At 35.7% G+C, this 14,413-nt stretch overlaps 1 protein-coding gene across 1 annotated transcript in view; it reads left to right on the forward strand.

The window, feature by feature from the left end:
- Positions 1–14,413, forward strand: part of LOC122344734 (collagen alpha-1(XXVII) chain B-like) — a 56,118-nt gene that overhangs the window by 6,105 nt on the left and 35,600 nt on the right. The window contains exons 4-6 of the mRNA XM_043238284.1: positions 5,580–5,633; positions 7,508–7,561; positions 8,663–8,716. Coding sequence (XP_043094219.1) covers positions 5,580–5,633; positions 7,508–7,561; positions 8,663–8,716 — 162 coding nt within the window. The remainder of the gene's footprint in view (positions 1–5,579; positions 5,634–7,507; positions 7,562–8,662; positions 8,717–14,413) is intronic.

Genomic DNA, 14,413 nt, shown 5'->3' on the forward strand with positions numbered 1-14,413 from the left:
TTTTTTTTTTAATTGAATGCCTGCTTAGTCTATTTGTATATGTACTTTATGAATAATATTCACTGGCAATAACTAGATGTAGGCAAATCTGCATCAAGACCAACCACAGATATGTTGAAAATATAAACTTAAAAACTGTTTCATCTAGCATCCCTAGTGAAAGCAAAATATACTAAAATGCTTTTGAAATGCATTTATTGCAAGAAAGATCAATTTATGAAAAGATGAATTACTTTCACCCCACATTAGTTGATTAGTTGTAATTTTAATTGTTTTAAATTTTCCACTATCCTAGGTTTTGCCCATTTGTCAGTAAGATTTTTGACCCATTTAAAACACAATAAAATGTAATGTGCTTCATTATTCTTTGTTATAGTTTTTTATATGTACAAGTCAGAATAAGCAAGAAGACACTTTACTTATATTTAATGTGCTTTATATAGGCATAAAATTACGCCTTTGACCCATTTACAAAGTTATGTACTTTATTCCACCCGATGTTGTAACAAACCCAATTTAAAGCTAAATTGGAATAGCAAACTTTATTTTTGTGGAAGTAGTGCTGAAGACCAACTAAACATATACTGTACTGAAATATATTTAATGGTATTAAATTGGAACTGTGGCAAGTATAGTCTAGATACTTTAAATATCTTGCATTTAAAGTCGAAACAATACATTAAAAGGCTTAGGCTTAATATTAAGAAATATTCACATAATGTCTTTCAGATATTGTACATCAGAAATTGTATCCAGTGTAGACTTTCTTAGGTGAAAATATTTTTCTCAATTTACAGTATGAATCTGCTTTTGGTCATAGTTTGTCATCAGGACAAGCGAGTACCTTGCAGAAATGAGTCTTAAGTAAAGTTGTAATTGAGAGTGAAAGAAAGCATGGGACAATAAGATATCAGTTAGTCAGTGATTCAAAGAGACTTCCCTAGGTGGAAGTCTAGATGTTTTGTGTATAAGATACCTGCCCTAACTTATGAGACTGCCCTTTAGAGAGGCCCCTGAGGGCTGGACTCTGGGAACCCAATCTGTTGAGCTAAAGAAAGGACTCTTTGTAGCAGTCTTATTAAAGGCATTTAAAGCCTCACCGGTGCTCACCAGCTCTTAAGCTGGTCAAGAGCCTTGGGATCCCACATCATTAGTCAGTGCAGCAAGGTACCATTAACAAGAATATACCATGAAACACCTGATATATATATAAAAATAAAATTAGGAAGCGTAGAAATAGACTGATGTATTGGTATGATTTCTAAAGCATTTTAGTGAAGGACACAATAGTGATAAAGCATATCCAGGCACTTATTTATTCACATTCTTCATTTATTTGATCTATATTAGCTATCTATTTGAACTTCTAATCGTTCTTCAAAGTTGAAGCCACATTAACTAATGTAAAATAAGCCACGTTTTTCTCAAGATTGTAAATGTTCAGACTGAGATAACTATTTTAGACAGAGACAAACTCTTTCAGTCATTTACAAACAAATAACAGATAACAAATTTTGTAAGATAATTTTTTGTGACGTTGTAAATGTTTAAATAGATTTTTGTCACATTAAAAAGGTCAATGTTAAATCCTATGCAATTGTATATAAACTTGGATGGGGGAATAAATGGTTGGGTAACACTTTACAATAAGTTAATCTTCAGTTGGTCCTCATTGACGGTTTTTTTCCCCAATACTATGAAAGTCAAATGGGGACCAGCAACTGAAGGTGAGCTATCACTTTAACATTGGTACAACATTAGTAAACATGAACTAATGAACAGTACTTGTACAGCATTTATTCATCATAGTTAATGTTCATTTCATCATTTACTAAATAAATGATTAAAATCACGGCTTCTGTTTGTTGACATTCAAGTCAAGTTCATGCACTGAGAACAAAAATAAATGAACAATGAATAGCTGGATTTTCAACAAAGATGAATAAATAGTGTAATAAATGCATTGTTCGTATTATTAGTTAATACAATGTTAACAAATAACACATTTATTCCAAAGTGTTACCAGTGGTTGTTAAAAAAAAGCAAGCATAGCTTTTCTAGAATGAAGAGCAAAAATGTTTACTTAATGAATGTACAGCGAAATTATTCAAAAGCACGCAAAAGTTTTAAACCAAGAGGCTTTGTGCTGTTCAGTGTGGCAAATTCATGTGCGAAATATGTCAAAATCTTTCTCATGTGAAATTTCGAATGCATGGATTCCAATCGAAACAACTGGAATTTGTTGAGTAGTGGTAAATGTGAATCACTTTCCGATTATCTTCTTTTCAAACCACAGTTGGGATAGGTTTTTTTTTTTTGCATTGTCTTGGTGCATTATAATTTCCTTATGGCCACATGCACACTTTGTCTAACAATTGTTTTTGAAAACAAAAAAGCAATTTCCGACAGTTTCCATATTTTTTAATGTCTATACCAAATATGGTAGAGTTTATGCAGTAATTCATCCCTCGGGTCTCTCACAACTGCACAGAACTGTAAACCATTCCCTTCTGTGTCACCATGTGCTGGATCATGTGGTCTGTCAGGGTTGTCTGGTGTGAATCAAAGCCTCAAAAAAAGACAGACAAGAGTGTTGGACATACAGTAAAATTCTCTGATGTACAAAGTACAATGCCACCACTAAAAAGTTCGCTTTTAAACGTAGCTTATCTTGGTCCAGGGGTCAGGCCAGAAAGATATTCCCTCAAGTGCACTGGTAAACATTAGCAGAGGCCTCCTTTGAGCCAGGTCAGGGAACCCCGCCATAAGTCAGCCATTCTCAAATATATGAGGCGGAAAGTGACAACCACCACGCGCATCTGCCCACACGAGTGCCTGCTGGAGACCTGAAAGTGAGCAGGAGAGATTAACCAATATGTAACCTGATAGGCTTTCCTGATACCCCTCTCTCACTCTCCTCTGATCACTAACCATGGCCACATGTGGAAAACCTGACCAAACATAAAAACGAGGTGGAAATCTGTACATGAGCTTCTTGTAAGTATCTCCATATGGCCAGTTTGTGTGCACTCAGCAGGAAGGGCGATGAATAAGAGCCCCACTCATGGCTAACCCCAGGTGGATCATATATAAATAATAGCACTGCCTTGACAAGTAGGTTTAGCGTTGGCTGTCAGCTTTTAGTCTTTGAATCTCACCATTGCTTGTTATTTGCTCTACAGTATAAATAACTTCCCTGATGGTTGTCAGCTATCATACAAAAAAGCTGAATGTTTTTCAGTTGCTTAAAAAAAAATTCCTTTCGTTTGGATTACACAGATTTACAAAGTAGTGAAATTAATGTGATGCATATTTGTCAGTCTTGCATAAATTAAAGAGGTAGGATTTCTGTTAAAGTGCTAATAATCTAAATGTGTTTTTAAGGTACACCAACCAGGTTACCAGTTTTTTACTTTAACTAATTCAATGCTGCATGTTCTACAGCGAGCTAGAACAGATCTGGAGAACATCTGATAAAATCCTAACAATAATCAACGAGTAATCTTCACAACTCCATTCCTAAAGAAACAAACCTTTAATCTCAGATGGCCTTTCAGTAAACTTACATTGAAATATTACTTTAATTTGGTCTAAAAAAATTTAGAACTTATCTAATAAGATCCTAAAGTGTTTTCTGCAATCAATTTACACAATGTAAAACACAGGGAGAACAGTTGAGCAGTCTTTTCAGCACAAAAACTGACCAGAGATACATTTAAGTAGCCGCTAAATGTGCTGAAATGGGGCTGCGCCAGAAACTGTAAACAGAGTTTAATTTATGAGAGATGTTTGTGTACATTTTCTAGTGATCTTGGCAGCAGTAGTTTTATCAAATGATGATTAACAATAGAGAAGAGTTATAAGCAGCATAACCCGGGTATATAAAGACATGAAATGTAGTTGAGCACACTGTCTGAATTTTTTGCATCGTAGCAATGGAGTGATGCTGTACAGTCCCTCTAAAATATGCCAGATTGCAGTTTACTGCTTCCTTCACAGCTTACTTCAGATAAGAAATGCTTAGGAGGAGTGCTTATTTATCTGATTAAATTATAGAGCGAATCGGGTGCTAAAACGATCATTTGCAAATAAACATCATCAAGCCCAAATCCTTCCACCCCACAGTGTTTGAGCTCTATCAGTGTGGCCTTTAGTTTCGGTTATCACATTAACCTCTAAAGTGAGAGTCATTTGGATTGTGACTTTTGCAGTTTGTTGTTTAAGATCCCTTCTATTTTGTCAGCTTTACTAACAGATCGTATAAATCAGTGTCTAGAGAGCTTTCTTGCACCCTCTCTCTATTCAAGCCTCTTGGTTGCTGCTGGAAAAGTGAGCTAATGAAGAAAATCATGTCCATATGGTATATGCCAAAAGCATATGCCAGAAGTACCCTTTAAAACACAACACTTTCTTTTTAAGTGGAGGGCAATTTTCTGAATGCATGCCTTGGGCAAACTGTGCTACTTACGTACAGTACTTACCATGAGGGCCAGAATAATGAAAAATGTATGGGTTTTTTTAACATTGCTTCATTCCCTAAATTTTGACTAAGCTGCTTCCCTCGGATTCTGACAGGGTTGGCGACTTTAAGGGACTAAAGGACTAAACATTTTCCAGGGTTTGAGAAAAAGGTTGAGAGCTGAGAAGTTCTGAACCACTTTAAGAATTAAGGCATCCACTGTAAGCCTTTATTTATTGCCTTGATGGGTTTTTTTTTCTTTTCGGCACTTATTCTTTCCAAGTTTCTGTCTGAAATACATAAAGATGCCTAAGTGCACAATACATAGTTTTATGAGGCATTTACAGATGGGACTGCTACTGTGGATTCATCACTGCTTTCATTTTTAAAATTAATGAAACTGGTAAAATGATCCTACAGTAAATGCAACCCGATTCTGTTTCTGTTTATGCATGATATTGCATTTTACCAGATCTGTATAAAAAGAATAAATTCATTTATACTTTCACTTAAACCCAGAGAGATTTGGGAGAGAAACAATTTGAGCAAGATGTAATACTTCATAGAAGAAAAAATTACTTTTTAAGTTTCCAAAGTGACAATAATTTCCACTAATGGAAAAGTAGTTTGAAGACAGATCGGTTTTGACAGATGTTTTCTTTAATAGTCAGATTGTCTTTGATTTAATTAGCTTATGTCACTTACATCTCTGAGGTTCAAATAAATTATCATTTTATAATTTGATTGAAATCTTGTTGCTGTTCCTAACTGGAGGAGTTACTCATTTAACCTGCCAAAGTCAATTTGTACTCACATTGGCGCTTCATGAGTGTTAATTTGGGACACTGATAGCAGCTATTGGACTGAATGTGCTGCTAAAATAGTCTGGTACATGAATATTCACTGTCTCTTTATCTCTCTGTACATCTAATTCTCTTTTATGGCCCTCTCCTTTCTTTCTTGTCTTTTTATTGGCTTTTTATTGTACAGAAAAAAGAAAAAAAACAATAATATGGTTCAAGGCTTGTGACCTAGCTTAAGTCTCCTGCAGTGATTGCACAGTAACTATGGAGGAGACGGCACACAAATACAAGTGAACATGTGTTGTATTGTTTTGTAGGGTTCCCCTGGTCCGCATGGAAACCCAGGCCGCCCAGGGACCAACGGGCCCAAGGTATGTACCACTGAGTAAAATTTTTTACTTATTTTGTGTACGTTAACAAACTAGTTTGTTGGAGACTGTGAGGCCCCTTTTAGTTGTCAACTAGTTACTATTCATTTGCAACTATGTGTATAGTGTATACACTTTTTTTTTTGTGGACCAATCAAAATGAAGTGCTAGAAGACATAGGGCAGACAGGCTACTTGTACTCTAATGACTGCTAGTTGATAGGTAGTTGCAAAGTAACTTATTGTTAGGAGAATGTCTAATGCGGACAAGCAAAATAAAGCATTAACCCACTTTTGTCTGTTCTGATTTAGTTTTGTTTGTTTTACGAAGCAATTTGTGATGACATTAATCAGTATGTTTGGACATACCATAACAAAACCCATGCCCGTAAGATGCAAGTCTTGAACTTATTAGTGAATTCCTCAAACTTAAAGGGGATCATTAAACGTATGCATGAGCTTTGATCTACTCAATGGCTTCTAATTATGAGCCAAATGCACTTTAATGGGTGATTGTGTGTTTTTACAACAGTGATATCACAAGGTAGACTATGTCAGACTATGGTAGACTACCATAAAAAAACACTACTACTCTGGGACCAATAGAAAACCAGTCACTCCACCATCTATGTTTAGGTCTTATAAATTAAAAGAGAAACTATAAAACATGAGTAGCTGAATTCTGATGAACGTTGGCAAGAAATACGGGGTGAAGTACGAGTTTGACGACATCATTGGACCTGTTTATTTCCATTCACGCTTTTCACAGTTGTTCGTTTTACCACATCTGGCCGCTTGTGGAAGTCTTACAATAGACCAGGAGAGCAAAGAGCTTTCTTTGCCATATGAAAGCAAGCCCAAATTTAAATTCCCCTCGCTTACTGTTACTGCCAGTTGGGACAGGGATGAGACAAATAGAAAGAGGGAAAAACAAAATGAGAGAGAGAGACATAACTAACACATCGATGCAGTATGTTTGTTGTTGGCTTCCTAACAGTCGTTTCACTCTATAAATGTATTCAAATAGCAATAATTTGGTCATTCATTGAGCGGTAAACTATCAAATGATGGATAAGAGCATGTGTCCAGACACATGGTGTAGACAAGCACTCTCTTTGGCTTTTAAGAGCCAATTTTGGTGTCTGAATTGGAGTAAGTAAAGTAGGAGCCTGGTGATGTCTTCATAAACAAGCTCAATACCTACAAGATTATTCAGAGCAAATTGTATTCAGTTTTTTGGGCATGTTTGCATTTTACTTTATAATTACTTTGGTGAGCCAGCCACAAAAACATGCAGGAAGCATTGTCAAACAACAAAAATTGCAGATTAACTGCTTAGATTGATTGGAGGAAAAAATATGCTACCATTACAACGTTTTTAAATGATAACCATAAAGCGTTGCTTCATCGCATTGCCTGAAAAGGCAGAAGAATGTAGTGCGTGAACCCCAGTGTCACTGCAGAGGCTTACTGTAAACTTATTCTCACTAGCGTACATGGGTCACTCTCTTGTGTAAACAACACTCCTTCCCTTTGCAAGCCTTCATTACTCTTATCCATGTAGACTATATAGAAAAATTAGGAGAGGAATTCTGTTACAGTGTTCTGTTTGGAATGGATTTGAGAGCAGGGGTCACAATAACTCCCCAGTAACCTCCTCATTTCCTGTGCAATGTATACATGGTTCAAAACAACAGTGAGTAGTGTGTCACTGTAGGTAGTTTTTAAAAGTCTTTTCGTTTAAAAGCTTTTTAGGATGGTATACTCAGTTTAACTTTTATGAAAGCTTTGTATCATCTAAAGGCACCTCATTCTAATATTTTACATTTTTCCATGAGTGGTAGTTTGGATCAGTTATTTTTCTTCTGTGTGTTACAGGGAAAAAAGGGAGGCCCTGGGATCTCACCCGGCAAGGCACAAAATGGAATAAAGGTATTTGTTTTAAAGTATGGAAAGATGGAATAAAGAACAGAACCAAACCATATAAAGTATATCCTGCACTAGCAAACTTTTTTTCACGCTTAAAATGATGCAAGTTGTTGCATTCATCATCAGAATAATTCTTGAGAATAAAAAACAAACTAAAAACTGGTAAGGTTATGGGACATGTTAAAGAAAAATGTAAATATAAAAAGGATGAGTTAAGTAAAAAAAATTTCTTGTGATGGCAAAAGAGTTTTCAGTCATTATTCCAGTTTTACATGATCCTTCAGAAACCATTCTAATATGCTCATTTGCTGCTCTTGTGTGGAAACCATGGTCAATAAGCCTAAAGGACTTGATTTGCTTGATCAGGTTTGTTGTGAAATTAGAGTTTAGGGTCGTGGCCCTCCAGCAACTAGTATATGCATGCATTGTAATCGTGTATACTTTGATTTGGTTTTGCATTAGTCTTGTGTAGCCAGGCTTTCAGACTGATGGCTAAATATCTGGAATCTACGGTGGCCTTATTGATCATGGCCCACCCTGAGGCTGTTTGACCGACATGTCAAACAACCAATCACAGGTGGTTTTGTTCAGTGCCACGTTTTGGAGCTTGAAAATGTCGCCACAATAACTCTAAAACTCTAAGTAAAATGTTAAATATCTGATGCCTCAAACTTTAAATATTTCACATACTTGTCCAGAATTTAGTTGATCCACCTTTCGTGAGGTGTTTGTGGACATGGCATCTTTGTTTCCAGGTGGAACATCAAAAAAAACACAGGACACACATTTCACCAGAAATCACAAACACCAATCAGTCATTACTTAGTAAATAGAACAGATGCTGGATAAAGACTGTGTGCTTTCTAAAGTATGTGTGCTGAGCGCCTGAATTCGTGCATTCGACCCTATAGTGACCCCTAAACTGTCTGGTTATAAACTTTCAAACTTTCTAAAATATCTTTCTTATTGGAACTACTCAAGTATGAGTAAATGATGACAGGATTTAAGTTCCACCACACAAGTTACAATGTGTGGTGTCTCTAGATATGTTAACATTGTCAAATCTACCATACCAGGAGTAATTTTCAGTGTTTTCCTTTTTAGGGGGACCCTGGTATATTAGGGCTACCCGGACTACCCGGTCAAGCTGGTCGGAAGGTAAGAGTCATTCTTTGATTCTAGGAGACTCCACCAATGTCACGTCACAGAACGTATCTAAGCACAGTTCCCAACCCAGATGTTTGGAAATGTTCAGCACACTTAATTTGCAACAGCATAGCATCATGTTTTTCCAGGAAACATTATTGCTTTATCAGCCCTATGCTAAAGTAATCCCTCGCATACAGTCATTCCACGGCTTATACTAGATGGCGAGACATCAGTCTCACTCAGCAAATGAGAAACAGGTTCTTGTGTCGAACTCCTCTTTAAATCAGTTGTGTGAAATCCCATTGGAAAAGGTTCTTGTAGTAGACCTCACGGAAGCTTAGAGCATTTCCCTGCTTTTCTAGAAAGAAACCCAATTTGTTTCAGACATGTTCACCTGACCTTCATGTCCTGGACACCACTGTGAACGGGGTAGCCAGCGCATGACTTCATTGTAATCCAAGTCCAAGGGATATCTGTGGAAAATTCCTTGTGAAAAACTGTGGTTTACCTCCATGTAGTGTGTGTATTTTATTTTGAAATGTTCTTTACCTAACAAGACCAAATAGGTGTCATTATAGTACGACAGAAGAAGTAAAGGGTTTCCAAATCAAATGAACAGACAGCGCTTTTGCCAGGGCAGAAGTCCTGCTTTGAAACAGTCGTATTTCCAATGAACATATACACTGTCTACACCGCTGAGATGAAATTGGCTCTGCCAGCTCCCCGTACTAACACTTTCAGACAGTCGCAAAGACGCCCATATTCACTTTCTCCAAAGGGGAAAATTTGCTATTAAGAAATTTGCTTTTCGAAAACCTCCACAGAAGGCATTTTCAATTGGGTTTGTGAATTTGGCATTCAGTATTTTGGCATTCTAAGAAGTAATTTTATGTGCTGTTGAAAAGCACACGCAAAGAGAACAATACATGTGCGTCGTATTACATCAGCACTTTTACATATATTCATAATCAATGGTGTTTGTTTGAACATTTGGATCGAAATGACTCCCCGAAACATTGTAAAGTAATGGAATTACCTGGCATTTTCTTTTTCTCCATGTGTTTCCAATCACACAGCCACAGATATAAAACAAAATATTAAAAGCTGGTGGAAAATAGTTGCAGACACTACTTGAGCTAAATTGCTGCTGGCAACGATCTATAAAGTTATTCCATCTGTGGGCCGTGGCCAAAGACAAAATCTTGTAACAATGAAACAATTGAAAAATGTAATGCTCAAATGTACTGTAAAGTAACGCATGTACAGTAAGTCAAGGTAGCATAATTTGAACGTACGAGCAGGTAATGATCAGTTGGGATTGAGTTATGCTTTTAATTTCAAAATATTGAGCCATGTGCAGTCTTTCAATGGTTTGACACTCGCGCTCTGGGGACCACCAGATGTGGACTCTGGCGCAGCTGGACAGTGTGCTGTAATTGGATGAGCGTGGGTTACTAACGTCTGCTTGGAGATTGTAATGCCCCACCCCTTCTCTTTCTCACTGAGGTTCACTGGGACCCTTTTGGCAACGATCGTTTATACACTGTATTTGTCATTTGGTTTGTGTAACTGTTTTATAGACCCAAGATGTGAACGGTGAACTGTTGCACGGCATGTATATGTTAGTATTTTTTTTTCTGTGATGTGTCCTGAAGTGATTTCTGTAGAGCTGACTTAACATCATTCGTCATTACAAGCTCCAGATTCCTTTCTGCTTACTCATATTCTCACACTCAGCTGCTCTGTGCTCAGTTGCTTATCTAAGTTCTCAGACATAGCTGAACCAGTTTTTGTGTTTTCAGAGCAAAGCATCTAAGGCAAGCATCACTATTATTCTTTCTTATAATTTTCAACATGATTTCAACAAATTCCTTGCCCAAAGTATTAATCTAGTAACACTTTTAAATATGGTCCTTGAAGTTTGTCTTAGTTAATGCATTCAATTTTGTTTATTAATTAGCACATGTTCATTAAATAATATTAACGTTTATTTTTGATTATTTTAATGATGCCTTGCTGAAAACTTTAAGATTAATAAATCAGGTAACTAATCTAAATTGTTAGCATATATGTTTTAGATGTATTTCCATTTGTAATGTTAACAAATGGAACCCTTAACATTGAATTTGTGTGCTACAAATGTAAATGACCTCTTTTTTTAATAATAGTGTGCAAATACTTTTCTTTATAATCGAACACAGATTTTGCCACGCATGCTGTAAAACAGGGAGAAAAAATAAATAAATATAATAAAATAAGAACTTTTGTCTGGTTTGCTGGATTTAAAAAGTTTTTGGACACTTCTAATCTGGTCAGGCTGAGACCCAACTACAGTATATCAACTAAAGACCAGTCTAAAGTCTGGCTTGGAGGCTGGCTTACACTGTCTCTTTTAGACGTACGATGTCCTTTAATGTGGTCAAGCAAATAACCACCTAAACATCCTAGCAACCCTATAGCAATGCACTAAAAACCATTAAAAAAACCTTAGTAGCTGCATGGCAACCATCCACAAAATCTCAGCATCATGTTTTGCATAGAAAGTTTTATTTGTGCAAACGCCACTTGTGTTTACTCATGAAAATAAAAAGAGACCTGGGACTCACGGCATTTGTTCTGAAAACATGCAAACCGTAGTTAAACTGATGCTACAATACAGCACGATTGACCTCAAAATCTGGCTTTAGTATTTGAAAGGACATTTTCATAATATTTGAGTTTTTAGCCTTAGGCATTGGCTGGAAATAAATCTTCAACAGGGATAAGAGCGCTATAAAACATCAAGTTCTCTCATTTAAAATTGTCCTTATTTTTCTTTTTTTATAACTGAGCTTTTGAACACATTCCCTGCCACCTCTTTGAGTAATGGTTTGTCGACATCAACAAACTCAGAACCTTGACCACATCTGTTATTGGAAATCAGTCTCATAGACGTCCTTGGTTGTAATAGCATAATTATATTAAACTTTATTGTTGTCGCAGATTTACTGAATGGGATGGAAAAAGAGCCTGTTACTTCAGGGGGAAAGAAGTACTTTTGCTTGTACTCTGCCAGAGGTGAATGACCAATTGAGAGGAAGACCTTTGGCACAGACTGTGAAATGGAACTAGAACAAGCTGCGTATTTTGGAATTGGAGGCGTCCATTCATAGTTACCTGGAAGAGCATCTGAGTCTGCAATAGTTTTATGAAGCGACACAGAGAGAAAAAAACATATATTTGTTCCTTTTTCTGTAGCTAAGGATTACATAAGATAAATAGTGCAAAACAGATACTACAGGCTGTCTTGGATTGTCTTTGTTTTGGACCACAACTCCAACTGTCAGATGTTTTTAAAGATGAACTAAATCAAGTTTAAATTGAGTGGTTACGAGCTAGGCTGTCTTGGTTTATTTAGTAGCTCTCGGTATCATCGGAAATCACAGAAATAGAATAGTTAGTGATTTAAATTTATGAATCGAGTTCCCAGTGGAGTGCTGCTGAGATATTGCATTAAGTCTGCTGTCTGCTGCTCAACTGTATAATCGAATGGGCTTTGTGAAACCAGGCAGGAAAAAAAATGGTGTTTGTTGTATGCATGAAATCTGATTTTTGCAAGGCATATTTACTTGCGGCTTGAAATCTAATTAAAATCAGATTGTATTTCATGTCAGATTTCATGCCGGCTGGAATACAGCGTGTCATGCACAATGCTGTGGTGTAATACAGCTGTGCCCACATTCACCCGCTCGTTTAACTACTCTAAGTTGCATTCATGTAGTAAATTGTGAATCAATGAGCAAATTAGTGATTTTGGACACATACACAAGTAATTATGTAAATACTTTTGTGTAAATGAAGACACATTGAATCAATATGTTTTCTTCCATATTTGATGTACATCTAAGTGAAGCTAATGATCGGGAAAAGATTTTAGTTGTTTTACAGCAAGATGAAAGATGAGGTTGAATTAAAATTTTTATGCTGTTTTCATTTTTATATATACTGTTTAAAACCTGTAAAAATAGGGCACAATGCATTAATATGCGTATTGTTATTATTTATTTATTTATTTATTATTTACTAGGAACAACAACCAAATAATACAAAGTAAAACAGTGCAAATATGAGAAAAAAATTAATAAACATTATTAATAATAAACAAATACATATGAATAAATTCATATGAAATATGCAAAAGTAAGTGCAAAATTAAAAAATTTTAACAGCAGTAGTCTGAAATGTAGTAATTATTGTGTAACCATTATCAATAATAATGTGGTAAAAAAAAAAGAAAAAAACAATACTTGTCGACTGTTATTACTTTGTTATAATCATACAGATCTATTGGTTATAGTGTAAATGTACAGTATTAATAATAATGATGATAGCGTAAAAGGTAATAATAATGGAGTTCGTTTAACTGAATAAAAATATGACGACAAAATTTGATAAAAAACACAGAATGGAGGCCTTATCTTCTGAATTCCTGAAGTCCACCACACACACACAGCTTCATACATGCACTGAAACAGTTGCTTTCTTTTATTACGGCCCCTTTAGCACACACATGTGGGATCTATTTGTTCTCTGTTTATGCACGGTGCAAACGTAAGCACCAATGGCTAAAAACATTCTCTTTTTCATGGCAGTGAAGCCTGGCTCTCATTCCTACTCTGACTCTTAGTTCTACACCGGGGACTTCCCTCCCCTTATGCAATATATTTCCATAGTTTAGGAGGAGGGAGGGCATTGTTCATTGTCCTCCACAGAAGAGCACTCAGTTCCAGTGTGGAGATCACAAGCCCGTGTTGTATGCATTTAACCTGTCTTTGATCGCTTGTGCCAAACTATGATTTGTTTTGTTTGCTCAGAAGAGTCCTCACTAATTAGGTTTTAGTGAGCAGTGTTTTGTAAAGAGATTTGCCCCAGCAGGCGCAGATAAACTCTAAAAACAGTTGATGGAACAGTTGGCACTGACACAGTAGCTGCGGGAAGAAGGTTTGCTCTAAATCACATACAGAAGCCACAAAATGTGTTCAGATTCTGATAGCACACTTAAAAACGCATAAATGATATTGCATTGTATGAGAAAATATCAAACCGAATAACATTTATTTATTTGGCAGCACTTTACAATAAGGTTCGTTGATTAACAGCATTAGTAAACTCGAACTAATAATGAACAGTATTTCGACAGAATTTATTAATATTAATACTAATGCATTATTAAAATTGCACGCAAGTTAAGGCACTGTGAACATGAAAAAACAATGAACAACTGTATTTTCATAAACTAACATTAAGAAATATTAATAAACAGTGTAATAATTGCATTCTTTGTTGTTTGTTCATGTTAGTTAACACATTAACTGAAGTTAACAAATGACATCATATTGTAATGTTATATTTTAAATTGTTTGACGTACTAATAAAGATATATACAATATGTAGCATTTTAGTATACAGACCAGTTTTCACTATTATCTAGATTTATCTAAAGTAAAGTTTGACTGAGTTTTATTTTTTCATAGACCCACATTTAGTTCCATGAAAACCTCTGGCATTACTTTTTATTTCTAATATAACTGAATGCATGCATTTTTATATGTCCAAAAATGTTTTGTTATTACATTTCAAAATAATTGCATTCTATTTGAATATGTGTTAAAATTCTAATATGCTGACTTGGTACTAAATAAATATTTTTCATTATTATCAGTGATA

The sequence above is a fragment of the Puntigrus tetrazona genome, chromosome 5 (genome assembly GCF_018831695.1).
Source record: "Puntigrus tetrazona isolate hp1 chromosome 5, ASM1883169v1, whole genome shotgun sequence".
Taxonomy (NCBI): domain Eukaryota; kingdom Metazoa; phylum Chordata; class Actinopteri; order Cypriniformes; family Cyprinidae; genus Puntigrus; species Puntigrus tetrazona.